General features: G+C 34.4%; 1 protein-coding gene and 1 non-coding gene across 4 annotated transcripts in view; both read left to right on the top strand.

Annotated features, from left to right (window-relative positions):
- SLC6A15 (solute carrier family 6 member 15) overlaps positions 1-12,805 on the top strand; it is a 38,075-nt gene extending 25,270 nt beyond the window's left edge. For 2 of the 3 annotated variants that reach the window (XM_027071146.2, XM_027071147.2), the window contains exons 7-12: positions 2,266-2,507; positions 2,611-2,803; positions 3,835-4,027; positions 6,432-6,591; positions 9,952-10,114; positions 11,444-12,804. In XM_027071146.2, coding sequence (XP_026926947.1) covers positions 2,266-2,507; positions 2,611-2,803; positions 3,835-4,027; positions 6,432-6,591; positions 9,952-10,114; positions 11,444-11,815 — 1,323 coding nt within the window. In that variant the 3' untranslated portion in view covers positions 11,816-12,804. Of the gene's footprint in view, positions 1-2,265; positions 2,508-2,610; positions 2,804-3,834; positions 4,028-6,431; positions 6,592-9,951; positions 10,115-11,443 lie in introns of all 3 variants that reach the window. The other variant, XM_053226550.1, reaches the window with a different exon arrangement.
- Positions 8,695-8,855, top strand: LOC113602926 (U1 spliceosomal RNA). Its single transcript, XR_003424454.1, has one exon. It is a non-coding gene; the product is annotated as a U1 spliceosomal RNA (small nuclear RNA).
- Positions 12,806-15,668: the final 2,863 nt, after the last annotated feature.

Here is a 15,668-nt window from a genome sequence, read left to right as displayed (position 1 = left end):
CTCACTATTAGTTTGCTAACACTTTTATTGGCAGACACTGAGTTACAAAAATACCGTTTCAAAATTAGTTCAGAAATTGGAAGTTATCTGAAGGGTGAATGTGCAGCCAGCATCATGCTGTGGGATTTGGGCAGAAATTAGCTTCCCTGGAATTCTTTGTCAGTCCTAGCAGCTGCCTTGATACTATGTAAAAGAGGCTGTGTTCTTTGGGTATCAGGTTCCCAAGCTGGAACCTGGAATTCATTCTCTAGTAGCAAAAATGCTGCCATTGATATCTGATTTTCTTGACTAATTCAAAAGTTCTGGTTAGCATTTAGAGTTTTTGGAACTCCTCAGTGAGTAACTACTGAAGATTTATAGATTTCAGCTGTATTAAAATTTAAATCGGCTTCAAATGGGCCATACTTAATATCTAAAAACATTTATAGTGTAATGTTAAAAAAAAGAAAGCTTTTTGAGTTTAAAACAACAAACTTTGGTGTAAACTTCTGTAATATCACTTTTTATAAGTTGGCTATTGCTTGTGACATAATTCTGAATATTTGATTTAAATAAATATCTTAGAGTGCAAATACTTTGATAGGACACTTTTACATGCCTCCATATGTAAAACTGTAGCATTATTAACATTTTAAACCAGGACTGGGGAATGACTATTAAAATATAGTTAGTTCTTTCTTCAGTTCATTTTCCATTGACTGTGGATAGATGTGGGTGTGATAGTTACTCTGATAATGATAAGTTGTCAATTACTATTTAGTTTACATTGTCCAAGGGAGAAAGTAAAGGACACAAGTAAGCTGAATAATATCTTTAGTAAATAGGTATTGCCTGCCATCTAGTGGGAAGAGTAGAGATAGATTGTTAAGTGTGTTTTAGATCAGTATTCATGATAGAATAGTAATGTAGCAACAATCAATAAGCAATATGAATATTTTAGTTAAGTCTTCATAAATTATACATATGATCATGATTATGTTTCATTAGAATATTATATTTACATTATATTTCAATAGTAATCACTAAAATTAATTGAACAATAAATCCTAATATTTGAGAAAATAGGCATTTTGGAATCTACTTGAGTTCGTATTTCAGCTCTGCTCCAGAACTGCTGTGTAACCTCAGGCAGATTCCTTAATCTTTCTATCATTCAGATAATAGTAGCAACAAATTTCATGAATTGTTCTGAAGATTAAATGAGATAATCCATATAAAGTGCTTATCAGTGTGCCTACCAGTACAGTCCATAGTTGTCCAAAATGATTGAGCACTTAGAGTGTGGTAGGTCAGGAATGTGACAGAGTGGTATATGCCTTGCTACCCCGTCTGCAGTTGAGGAAGCTGAAACTCAGAGAGAGCAGCCACTTACGGTAGATTGCACTGTTTTTAGATAATGAAATGGCAGAATCAGGATCTGAAACTGGAACTCATGTTCTTAGCCATGTTTGACATTGCTCCCAATGAGAACAATTTCACTGCAATGGTAAAAAGAGATACAATACCAATTTAAACACTATTGTTACTGAAATCAAACTTAACTTTATTAACATCTGTGTCAGATATGGGTAATATTAATTGTTCCATTTGAAAGGTTTGATTGTTATATACAGTTATAATTGCCTAAGAAGTGAAGCTGAGTTACTTGAAGTATATATTCAGCACAGGTTTAGAACTTTAAAACTTTGGATATGAAAGTGTCTTAGAGATGATATAGTTACACTTCTTCCATTTTCAGGCAACTGTTGAAATGAATCAACAATACATATATGAACATGCAAAGTACAAATAGCTCTAACCAAGCTCATAATCTGCTTATTATCTGCTTTGACTATTAGACTTCCACCAGAAAACACAAAACGTAGGGTATTAGTTAAGTAATTAGATTTTATTGATAAGTTATTTTGCTTTGGAAAGAAAACAAAGGCATAAGTAAGAAATGATTGAAGATAGTTAATTTGAAATAGTCCTTTTGATTTATTTGTCTTAAAGATATTTAAAAATTCCCTTATAGGTAGAAAACCTCCACGTAAGTAAAATTTCCATCTACATGTTTGTGTGTAGTCTTTCTTCATATTTCTTGTTTCGTTACTAAGTGAAAAATTTATTATTTCTACTTACGAACAGATTATCACCCCAGTTTAAATAACCTTAAATATATCATAAATATCATTATGATATATTTAAATAGTAGAACTGATTCCATGTAGAGCATTCTTAAATACTATTTTGCAGCTGACTTCTGTTATGTTTAATTTTAAACAGCTTGAAATGATGCTGGAGCCCAAGGTCTGGAGAGAAGCTGCCACCCAGGTGTTCTTTGCCTTAGGGCTGGGGTTTGGTGGCGTCATCGCCTTTTCAAGCTACAACAAAAGAGACAACAATTGCCACTTCGATGCTGTCCTGGTGTCCTTCATTAATTTTTTTACATCTGTCCTGGCAACACTGGTGGTGTTTGCAGTTCTGGGCTTCAAAGCAAATGTCATAAATGAGAAATGCATCGCAGAGTATGGATATTCATTTCCTTTAGCTTTTGATGGCATAAGCATATGAAAAGTATAACCTCCCAAGCCCATAAATGTTCATTAATACGTTTTTTCTGTTTTCCAGAAATTCGAAAACGATCGTAAAATTTTTGAGAATGGGCAACATTAGTCAGGATATTATTCCTCATCATATCAACCTGTCAGCTGTTACTGCAGAAGATTATCATTTAGTTTATGACATCATTCAAAAAGTGAAAGAAGAAGAGTTTCCTGCTCTTCATCTCAATTCCTGTCAAATTGAGGATGAGCTAAATAAAGTTAGTAGGTTATATTTAAGCAATACGATAGTCATCAATCATTTAATTAATGCATTATCCACAAAATGTCTTTTAGGAAAATGACCTTTAAAATGCCTATGGAAGATTATGCTGTTTCAAAACTGACATTGTTCATTTCAGAGATGATATTTTCTTCTTTTTTTGTTTAAGTTTTTATTTTACTACCAGTTAACATGTGGAATTTAAGAAAGAAGACAAATAAAGTGGGAAAAAACAAGAGAGAAATCAAAAGAACATACTTTCTTAAATCATGAAGGATTGCTTTACTTTAAAAAGCATTCCCATTGATTAAGCCATAATAATTTAAAATAAAATATAAACTTTCATCATAGAAAATGAAATTAGTCTGATACTTTTCCTGGTATAATATTTTAATACAAAATTTGAATTTTGACTATCATTTATATATTGCATAATTGCTTTGACACATGAATACTTGGCCATTTTAGTATTTATGTTTAACAAGTCCTGATTAAGTCCTTTTCTTCAGCCACTGTCGTTTATTTTAATAAACACGAAATAGGTGAACATTAATAAATATTGTATTGGTTGTTGCCTTTTCCCTGTATTGCCAAAAAGGAAAATATAACAGAGAGCTTGGCTACTAATCCTTTGCCATAAGACAGTTAACCATACATGAGACTAAGCATAAAGAATCATGTGCAGGAAATTATGGATGGAGCCATCATTTATATAAAAATCTTAAATTCTGTAAAGAAAGATTTAATTACCAACTTACTTTTAAACGTTATTTTTTTTTTTTAATCCTGGTATATTGTTTTTATGAGATAACACAATTGACTTTAAGTTTGGTTGGAGACACAGTTACTTAGGAGACAACAACACGATATCAGCCTATTTATTTCCAGTATTTCCAAACATTATTCAGTGTTTCCCTCCTTTTTGTAACTGATATATATATATATATATATATATATATATATATATATATATGGCTATCTCTTAATATTATTTGGTACTAATGTCACTATTTTATATATATTTTACAGGCTGTTCAGGGGACTGGTTTAGCTTTTATTGCCTTTACGGAAGCAATGACACATTTCCCTGCATCTCCCTTCTGGTCAGTGATGTTCTTCCTCATGCTCGTCAATCTAGGGCTTGGCAGCATGTTTGGAACCATTGAAGGGATCATCACACCTGTTGTGGACACTTTCAAAGTGAGGAAAGAAATTCTTACTGGTGAGTTTTTATGCATTTGACTTTTCATTGAACTGATACAGGCCATTTTAGGAAAGTTTTTTATTCATTCTTATCTATTAATATGTATATTATTATTTGTTATTTATGTATTTATATACTATGCAAATTATAGATTTAACATAGGTTGAATTGATTGTTAATGATTACTTATTATATCACTCTTTATTAATAGTAATGTCACTACCATGAATTACTGGCATTAGAATAAAGTCATAGAATGTTTATGCATAACTTTGTAAAGAAGACAAATATTCTTTTTTTAATGCTTATTATTTTTGAGAGAGAGAGAGAGAGAGTGCAAGCAGAGGAGGGGCAGAGACAGGGGGAGACACAGAATCTGAACCAGGCTCCAGGTGCTGAGCTGTTAGCAAAAAGCTCCATGTGGGACTCGAACTCACGAACTGTGAGATCATGACCTGAACCGAAGTCGGACGCTTAATTGACTGAGCCACCCAGGTGCCCCAACAAGACAAATATTTTTAAGGTTCAGATCTGATATTCCTGTTCCAAAAAATGCATAGTTGAAATTGATAAATCTAAATTCAGTTCTCATATAAAATAGCCCTTATAGCCTACTAGTAGTTAATACTTCTAAGTAAGAAAGATAATAAAACAGTTTATCAATATTTATAGTTATTCATAAGTCAGGTCTGCAAGCAGTCATTAAATACCAGTTATGTACTGCATCATCCTTGCATTTGAAGAATGTAAAGGATATAAGAGAAATTAGAAAAGAGATACAGAGATATAGGAGAGCCTTGTCTCCAAAAATAATAGTACTGATAACTAAAACCAAGTTTGGGTAGATAAGACTTACACCAGGTAATATACTGATAGATAGCGTAACAGTGATTTAACATGCTGTAAGAATAAGGAAGCAACAAAAGTCATCTAAATATATGATGGGACTATCAGTAAAGCGATGGAAGTTAAATTGGAAATTCATACTTACTGGGATTGTTAGAGAACCCTCATCTGATTGAACCCAAGGATGTCTGTTTTCTCCCCTCCCAAACTGCCATTACCTGCTCAATTATTTGCACTCACTTCTGCTAAAAGGTGGTTGAGAAGTAGAACATAGTCATCTTTTATTTTTGACAGGTCCTTTGCTGAGTGTGTGACAGAATAGTCTAATGAAAATATGGGAATATTATATAGATTACAGAAATCTAAGTTTTTTTTTAAATTTTATAAAGTTTTTTTTTTTTTTATTGTTTACTTAAGACAGAGAGAGAGAGAGAGAGAGAGCAAACTGGGGAGAGACAGAGAAAGGGAGAGAGAATCCCAAGCAGGCTCCACACTGCCAGCATGGAGTCCAGTTCGGGGCTCAAACTTGCAAACCGTGAGATCATGACCTGAGCCGAAATCCAGAGTCAGATGCTTAACCGACTGAGCCACCCAGGCACCCCTCTCTAAGTTTTTATATTAACTGTAGGTGCTCAGAAGTTTTTGCCTCTTTCTTAGATACTACTCCAGAAACTCCTTTTTGAAGGTTCTTCTCTGTTACTTGGATAATGAGATTGCCCAACCCTGTCATAATTGTATTCTCAACTTATCTATTCATGCAATATCAAGATAGAGATTTGGGTTGGTGCTCAGGCAAGATCTGATCGGATTTCTTCAGTTATGCTTTAAAAATAACTGTATTTCAGTCAAATATAAAAATATATGTTATCACAATCTTATTATGAGCTATATTAGTCTCATTATTAATTTAAGACTTCCACAGAGCTTCCAAAACTATAAAACATTATTAAAAGCAGAAAAGACCTATGAACATTTGCTGCCTGAAAAGGTCACTATGTTATTTTTTTATATATAATTTTTTTTAACATTTATTTTTGAGAGACAGAGAGAGACAGAGCATGAGTGGGGGAGGAGCAGAGAGAGAAGGAGACACTGTATCTGAAGCAGGCTCCAAGCTCTGAGCTGTCAGCACAGAGCCTGACACGGGCCTCAAACTCATGAACCCTGAGATCATGACCTGAACTGAAGCAGGGTGCTTAACCGACTGAGCTACCCAGGAGCCCTGAAAAGGTCACTTTGTTATTAATAAAGAGAAGTATATTACAGAGATTTATGCTTTTAAAATCTTCTCAGTTTTTCTGTCTTTTTTATTTGTGCTTGTAAGTAAGTTTTCTGCAGAGTCAGGGCAATGAATTGAGTCTTACCATGGATTCCTATTAAATCTGGGCATAGCTCCAGCTAACTAACTCCCAATGTATTATATTCCATAGTATCAAGAAAGGTGTTGCCTGTTTATATGATTGACAAGTTATAAAAGTGAAAACAAAACTGTATGAACATGGTAATTCATAATTAAGTTTAAAAGATGCCCGTGAATAAAAGCTTAATTTTTTTTTCATCTATTTCTTTTGTACAGTTATCTGTTGTCTTCTGGCATTTTGTATTGGCCTGATATTTGTGCAACGTTCTGGAAATTACTTCGTTACAATGTTTGATGATTATTCTGCTACACTGCCTCTGCTAATTGTAGTCATTTTGGAGAATATTGCTGTATCGTTTGTTTATGGCATAGATAAGTAAGTATCTATGCATTCATTTTTCATCTCTCTTTTGGAAAGACCAATTGTCAATACCCATTTCATTTAGAAGAGGAGGGGAATGATTAGAGGGGAAAATGCTTTGCAACAACATCAGATCTTTTGCAGGCTCTTTTTTCATTCAATCCCTTGAATACAGTATATTCCCCTATTAGGTGATTAGATAGAATTGTGTAGATAGTAATATAGTCTAGGATTCCGGAGCTTTGATTTAATTCTAGTTATCAAATAGTAACCTCCAAGATTAATGAGTAATGGCTATGGTCCAAGAACCAACAACTTTAAGTTGTTTGAAGTTATTATTGTTGTCCACATTTCACATTTCTCAGGCTTATGAGACGCCAAGTGACTAACTCATCACACACCTGGACAGAAGCACATCTGGGATTCATAGCTATTTCTGCTTAACTTTAAATCCTATCTTCCTAATTACTTCCTAATTACCTCTAAATTATATACCTGCTTAATGCCAAAAGTATATATACTTAGCGTGAAATGAGGCATTAGAGTAATTGCAGAAGAAAAGGGTTACTAGAGGCTTTGTACAATATTTTTTAAAGTTGTTGCCTCTAGTTAACATATATGGACTAAGGCACTAAGATCATTAGGTTATTGGAAGTATATGTAAAGTAAGAATGAGTGTGTTGCATGAAGACCAGAGTCCTCTCAAACAACGTTGAGAATATTATCAGTATTGAAGGAGTTTTGTGACAAAGGTTGGAAAATATTTTTATTATTGTCAAAAGCTCCAGGCACGCATGGGGAGGGACTTTTAGTAGTCATGTACTATATAGCGATAGTAGTAATAGCTGTCTAACATGCATTAAAATCTGAATCCTCATAAAAATACCCTGTAGTAACTAATATCCATATTACAAATGGAAAATTGGCCTTATTTATACAGGAGAACACAGTATGTTGGTTATAGAGCCAGGACTTTAATTTAGACCTTAATTTCAAAACTAGGTATCTCTACCAAGCTACCCTCAACTCCTAACTTGCATTGTGTTGGCATTTGATATTATTATTGGACTGATCTGTGGATCAATTAAGATCATAATGTAGATTTCCATTTACACAGTATGTCATTTACAATAGGCATAGTACAAAATATCTCGTGTTAGTAGTGTCCCTAAATAATAATGGTTAACAACAGAAGGAGAAATGATACTCCTATTAATAGTAGTTATTAAACTTGTATCTACGAAATTCCTACTGTATGTGAGGCAGTGTGCTCTGCACGCATTGCCTATGAGGCTAACAATAACTTCACGATAGAAATTCTGTTTTTTTTAAAATGCCAAAAAAAAAAATGCTCTGCCATCTTTTAGTGTATATCTTCGTGTATGAAAACGCAGGAAAATTCACTTCACTTGATTGTGGTGTAAAATCTTAGGAAAAAATACTTTTTTTTTTTTTTTAAAGAGGAAAGGAGGAGAATAAATCCCTGCAGACAAAAAAAACACACAAGCAAAATAGATGGAAAACTAACCATATTTCAAAATGAGTTGAAATAAATTGTTTTAAGTGATAGAAGCTACAAAATATTTTAAAAATGAAGAATATGACAATTAGAGAAAAGGGAGATTTGAAAACAAGGTGATAGAACTCAGGAAATAATTGTGAATAATAACAATAAAAAAACACTTCCAAAGTGATGATCAAATTAAAATGAACACAAAAACAATAAGCACAGTGACTAGTTCCACAAGAATTAGAAGCCAGAAAGGAGTAAATGTTTATTTTTTTAAACAAGAAGAAATAACAAAGGAGCAAAGCGAAGGAATAGAGACAGGAGTTATACAAAGATGACTCAACATGTGTACAATGAAGTCCTCTAAATGCAGTGGCTGGAATGTATCAAACTCTGTAATTCAAGAAACTTGCCTGAAATAAGCGACAACTTGAATGTTGAAAAGGCACATGATATACTTGGAAAAATGCCCATAATAGCCAACACTAGGACGTAGTCTAGGCTATTACTTCAAGACAAAAGAAAGAAAAAAAAAACCCACAAAGATAGAAAGAAGGGAAAAAAATAAAGGGCTATCCAGGCAAAAACAATAAAGAAACAAAATGATCATACTTAACCTGGGTGGGGAGATACCATGATCATGAAGGTCGTTTTTCCAGGGAGAGGCTTAGTGCACTCCGGATGCGCTGACCGCTGTGATTTCCCCAAACGTGGGAAACTCAACTGCACAATTTGTAGTAATAGGGGACTGTGTTCACACTTTCTCCTTTAAAACAAACAAATAAACAAAACAATCAAAATTATGTATAAGAGAAAAATCAACAAACTTTTTTGTAACAATATTATATAGTTAAGAAATATTTACAGTTCTCAAGGAAAGAAAACATAAGCCAAAGATTTTAAATCCTGCAAAACTCACATTCAAGTGTAGTGACCACAGACAGTTGTGAACTTACAAGAAATTGGGGAATATAGCTACTATGATCTCTCTTTGAAGAATCTAATAGAGAACTATCTTTACAAAATCAAAAAGTCTGCAGAAACATTGCTACAAGGACTGGTGGGTGGGCAGTAAATATCTCTAGATAAATACTAGGGGATATGGACTAGTATGTAATGATTATATGCTTTGACAATGGTAACATCATTTACCTAAAAGGGTGAACTTCATTTCATGTAAGTGATACCACAACAACCTTACTTAAAACAACATAAGCCTGATCATTACTAGGTCTAAGTGCTAATTTACAGGAAACAGGAGGATCAAGTGTAGTTGTGAAGCAACACTTGGGGATGTGATCAGAAAAATCCAGACTGTAGGAGTACTATGAGATAAAGTGCCTAGTTGATTTAACAAATAGATTGGAAGAAACAAAAAAGAGAAGTAGGAGGAACCTAGAGATGAAAAATGGACTTGAGAAATACATCAGTCAGTCACAGTGTGTGGACCTTCTTTCAATTCAAACAAACAGACTATGAAAAGAAGTGAAAGTTTAGATTATATAAAGACTGACTGAATATTGAATGATATTAATTTATTATTGCTAAGTAAAAAAAGAGACTAGGAATTTTTAATGTATTGCAAATATTGTATTTATAGAGTAGAAAGTCACCAGTAGGAGACTTTTCAGTAATTGGTTTAAGAAGGCTTTTGCTAAATGAAAATCACAGTACTTAAAACTGGTTCCATTTTACTTTATAAATGTTCTTAATTTGTAAGTAATCTTCCAATATGATTTTTTGATTCAGTATAAAATGTCACAGGGTATCATCGATTAAACCTCTGTCAAACTATTGATAATGCACATTTTTAAGGCATAGAAATAATTACCTGAGGCATAATTAAATACTTTCTTTTTATTTAGGTTTATGGAAGACCTGAAAGATATGCTGGGCTTTGCTCCCAACAGATATTACTACTATATGTGGAAATATATTTCTCCTCTAATGCTGTTATCACTGCTAATAGCTAGTGTTGTGAATATGGGATTAAGTCCTCCTGGCTATAATGCATGGATTGAAGATAAGGTAAAATACAAAATAAGGAAGCTATGAAAAATATACATAAAATATTATTTTAGGGGTTTTTATCTTTTGCTTTCTTCACAGTATATTTTGCTGTTTAATAAATGGTGTTGTTTTTATGCAGGGATCTTGAGATTTATATTTTGTTTGACCCCAAACATGTATGATTTTGCTGTACATTGTAGTTTGTTTGTTTGTTTTTTTAATACATGAGAAACACTGATTTGGTCCTCATTAAAGTAACTGTGTTTATGACACCACAGATGAACCAATAATTATGGGGCCTTTGACTCTAGAAAACATACTGCCTAAACCACCAGGAATATTTTTTCCTACATAAATTTATTAAATCATATCCCAGATACTATATAATAAGAGAATATGCAGTGGCCGTGTACACATAATTTAAGTAAATACTGAAGGAAAGTTTTGTTATAATTGCTTTATATTAGCAAAGACTATTTCAATTTCTGTTTTCAAGGTGCAAATTAGCTACATAATAATAAAGGTACATATTAGCTGTTATAAAACCAAAATCCTTATTTTTCAGAGATATTTCTGACCTTTAACTCTTCTATTGTCAGTAATTATATAACAACAATTAAATTCATGACTGGGGCATAAACAAGTCTGTTAACTCTTACAAAAATCTTGGGGCCAAAATTTAGATTTTCAGGGGTGCCTGGGTGGCTTGGTCGGTTAAGTGTCTGACTCTTGATTTCAGCTTATGTCATAGTCTCACGGTTGTGAGATCCAGCCCCGTGTTGGGTTCCACGGTGAGCGTGGAGCCTGATTGGGCTTCTCTCTCTCCTTCTCTCTCTGCCCCTCCTCTGCTTGTGCTTTCCCTCTCTCAAAATAAATAAATAAACTTTTAAAAAGAAAAAAAAAAACCCACAAAATTTAGATTTTCAGTTTTTAGAAAGACAGGTGGCACATGTAACATGTAACTATCCCCAAACTTAATGACCAAGAGCAATGCTGATTTATTATTTCTCAGGGTTCTGCAGTTGAGCTGGGCAATTCTTCTTTAAGTTTTTCCTGAGCTAACTCATACAGTTGATTAAACTTGGAGGGTTGGTCTCTGTCCATGTAATCTTTCATTCTTGCCTTCTTCCTAGCATTATTGACTGAGGACAGCATTGTAAGAAACAGAGGCAGAAACTGCAAGGCTTGTAATGCCTAGCCTTGAAAGTTGATTGATGTCACTTTTGTTGGTCAAAGCACATCCGAAGACTCTTTGCTTACAAACCCAAGATAAATACAGGGTTGTTTTTTTTTTTCCACATACTTTTAGAGCAAGATAACCAATAATGGGTTTTTTGACTTTCACAGGCATCTGAGGAATTTCTGAGCTATCCAACCTGGGGAATGGTTGTCTGTATCTTGCTGATGGTCCTGGCAATACTCCCTGTCCCAGCTGTCTTCATCATTCGTCGCTGCAACCTGATAGACAATAGCTCTGGCAATTTAGCATCTGTGACCTATAAGAGAGGAAGGGTCCTGAAAGAGCCTGTAAACTTAGAGGGAGATGATGCAAGCCTCATTCATGGAAAGATACCCAGCGAGATGTCATCTCCAAATTTTGGTAAAAATATTTATCGAAAACAGAGTGGATCACCAACTCTGGATACTGCTCCCAATGGACGATATGGAATAGGGTACTTAATGGCAGATATGCCGGATATGCCAGAATCCGATTTGTAGCCAGGGGGAAAATGTCAGCGGATTCTATTTGGTTCATTTGTATGAATGAACATGGGCTCTACTAAGAGAAGCATTGGGCTTCACTTATCAGAGGGCGATCTCAGGTGTTCCTTGGCTGTGATCTTTAATCCTAAGTACATGTAAATTCAACTAGAGCATTCCTTCAGATTCTTTGGTTTACATTTGCGCAGAAAGAGTTACAGATAAAGCTTATAGTGACTGAGGTCCATGTGTGTCAGAATTTTTAAAAATACTTTTGGTGTTTTTTCAAGCATTTCTATCTCAAAAAAAAAAAAAAAACAGGTGTTACCTCAGTTTGTAATGATTTCTGGTTTAATAGTATTGGCAATTCAAAAGTGGTATAATTTAAAATGTATAAGTTTGCCTTCAGGGTAAATCCCAGTATTACAAAAACATTTCTGTAAGTTGGTGCCTCTAAGCACATTTCCATGAACATATTGTGTAGATAGGCTGTACTTATTTTGGTAGCATTGATACCTTCTTAGACAATTAACTGAAGAAGACTGCAAATATTTTCTTATGTAATAGCTGTATAGAGCAATAGTATCAAAGAATAAGAAGGCACTAATGCTGGATGACAGTTTAGATTCAGAGGTGACTGGGGATCATGTGCTCGATGGCTGTATATTTTGTGTAAAATATATGTGTGAAAGTGATCTAAGAATGAGTCACTCAGCGCTCTCACGAATTATGCAGATTCTGCATTTTCCTATGCCGTGTGCCTAAAAACCTACTTGATATTTATTGTGGTTTCAAGATTACTCATAGTATATTTATATATACTTGCAATGTATATATGTATATTAGTACTCTAAGTACTGATTTGAAAACTTGAAGCAAGATGGCATTTTATTTCATATCTTTCTGTTTTGCTTCTGTTTTATGCAAATATAAATCCTTTTTTAAGTGATTGTTAAGATTGTATGGCATTACATTTTAAGCTACAAATAAATGAAGTTAAAAATGATGTTTGTTTTCCACATTGATTTTTCTTGTATCACCTATACTGGATTATCTTGCATTTCAGTCAGGATTTAGGCATTTCATAATAAGTAATCATCACATTCCAAGAGGGATTAATAAATTGATTAATACAGCTACCACCACTTTAGAGACTAGGGAGAAATAGAATGCTATGGTTAAACGGTGTTCTGATGCAGTCTCACAATTCTTGAAAAAGTAGTCTCCTAGGAAACCATGTGTACACTTGACCACTTGCAGGGTCAGTATTGTCTCTGAAGTGTAAGAAATTGTGACTTTAAAAAAAAATTTTTTTTTAACGTTTATTCATCTTTGAGAGACAGAGACAGAGCATGAGTGGGGAAGGGGCAGAGAGAGGGAGACACAGAATCTGAAACAGGCTCCAGGCTCTGAGCTGTCAGCACAGAGCCCGACGCGGGGCTCGAACTCACGGACTGTGAGATCATGACCTGATCCGAAGTCAGACACTCAACATACTGAGCCACCCGGGCGCCCCTAATTGTGACTTTTTTTAATGAGACTGTTGCATATATGAATTTCGATGAAGCAGACCTCCACTGAGTACCATCTCACTAAAAGGCTTTTATTTATAGCTGTCCTACCACTAGATTAGTCGCATTTATAAAATAACGATGAATACAACAGCAAAATAGGAGAGGTAGGGCACATACCATATCTATTATTTATGGCCAAATATTTTTGGTCTGCTATAGACTATGTTATCAGACCACGTCGTAGCATTTAAAATATAATTCCGCCGGTGACCAAAACTTTTGGTTTTGTTTTTACATTTTCGTAAATATTATATTTTGTATCACTTTAAAATTTAGGAATATTTTATAGATAGGCAATATATGCACATTATAAAGAACTCAAAGTTGATACCAGTTCAGTGTAAATTTCCCTTCCAACAGTTCTAGTCACCCGATTCCATTCTTCAAGGCACCACCATTACCAGTTTCTTATGTATCCTTTTGGAGATGCTCTATGTAGAGCTTAAATAACAGCATTCTGTGTTCTGTTTTCTGGATCTTATTTCAGTGAATAATTTATTCTGGACAGTGTTTCATGTGAAAGCACATAGATCTGCCTGATTATTTCAGAAGCTGAAGTAATAAATTTTGTTTATTTTTATGTTGAAGCAATAGTTTTTATAAGCTTCCCCAATATTAAAGAATTTGTACCAAATACTTACTTTACCTGCTGGCCTTAACTTTGTCGTGACTATAGATTGTCAAATAGCACCATCCCCCTTTGTTCCTCCCCCTCTTGCCATAGGCCATTTATCTACAGTTTGGATTCCTGCCTTCCGCTGGCGAATAGATCTCTTCTCTTCTATTCACCCAGTAATGTGAAGAATGCAGGAATCCTGTAGAACGGAAGAGAATCTGAACTGTTTCTAATGCCCCCACTTAGCAAATGAGGCAACTAGACAGTGAAGAGAGCAAGGTCTTCTCTCATTTCTGCTGCTTTTATTCCGTCAGTTCTTCAGCTGTTTGTTCATTTACTCATTTGCCCACTTTTTCTTGAGCATCTCGTCAAGCATCTAATTTGTTCTTAGTACTGAGCCAAGGCACTACTCTAATTAACGTGAACTGTTTATCTTGATCCTATTTTCTCCTGTTTGTCTGGGAGACCCCTTTCCCACGCTTTCCCGGACAGCACAGTATTTAATCAATAAGCGGTAGTGTGTATGAGTTATCCTTCTCTGTGCTCTAAAATTTGAGGTTTACTTGTTTTCGTATTACTTTCACTATGTTTGTAAGCTCTGGCCTGAATTGTACTCGGATGTAACATAGTCAAGGTTGTCTATTTTTAAATGGAAAGGAGGCTGGGGAGTGGAACAGTAAGGCTAATAGAACGTTCAATGTGGGGCAAAAAGAAGGGGAGAAAATGTACTCACTGTTAGGTGTTGGAATCATAAGGAGGGAGTCTAATAGTTTGATGCGACAAAGTCTTGGGATGTAATTTTCCCAAGAGTAAAGATGTAGTGCTTCTTAACTGGAATTATGCCTTACAGTTACTAAAGACACTATTTCCAACCTATTGAATGTGAATTCTTTCGGGATTGGATGCAGGACAAAGATTGTTTTTTTTGGTTTTTGTTTTTAAACTTATTCCAGTGTGCATTCTTGGTTAGGAACCGTGGATATGAAGAAGATGAGAAGAAGGACAAGTAAATGTGAATTCTAATTGTCTTCACTCAAACAGAATAAAAATGAAGATGCTATAGCTGTGATAACTGGGGAGAAAAATAATTTAGGTGGATAGAAGTTGGAATTCATAATTTGAAAAATAACTTGAAAAGTAAAATATCTTTCTCCTTTTGAGTTTATTCCAGTCACTGTTGCCTGAACACTCCCCAGAAATGATCCATATCTATGTCGATTGAATATGAATAAAATCAATACTGATTATATCAATTATATGGATTTTCCCCCTAAATTTTACTTATAAATTTTTGGGGCCATAAAGTTTTGATAAAAAGAAAAAAGTGTAAAACTCTAGAAAACTATTGGAAATATTAAAGATAAAACTTTCCATAAGCTAGTCATTACTGAGTATAGCATACTTTACCTTTATAACTACCACTGAGGTAAAAGGTTTCATATGTTGTTTTGCCTCAAATGACTGACTCCCAAATTGGCTCATTGTGTCTAGTTACTGGACATATGTCCCCATCTGAAACATTGCCTAAAGGATGCCTATCATGTGGAGGTTTTCTTTAAAGGAGAAAAAAGCCTGGGACATTATCTTGTCCTAAATTCAGTACCCTTTGGGCTCTGCTATTGCTTTAACACGCCAGTCACTCCTAGCACTCCCATTAGAATGCACACACACAGGGGCGCCT

Source organism: Acinonyx jubatus, chromosome B4, assembly GCF_027475565.1.
Source record: "Acinonyx jubatus isolate Ajub_Pintada_27869175 chromosome B4, VMU_Ajub_asm_v1.0, whole genome shotgun sequence".
NCBI classification, from domain to species: Eukaryota; Metazoa; Chordata; class Mammalia; order Carnivora; family Felidae; genus Acinonyx; species Acinonyx jubatus.
Note: the sequence above shows the minus strand (reverse complement) of the source record. Positions and strands in the feature narration are given on the sequence as shown.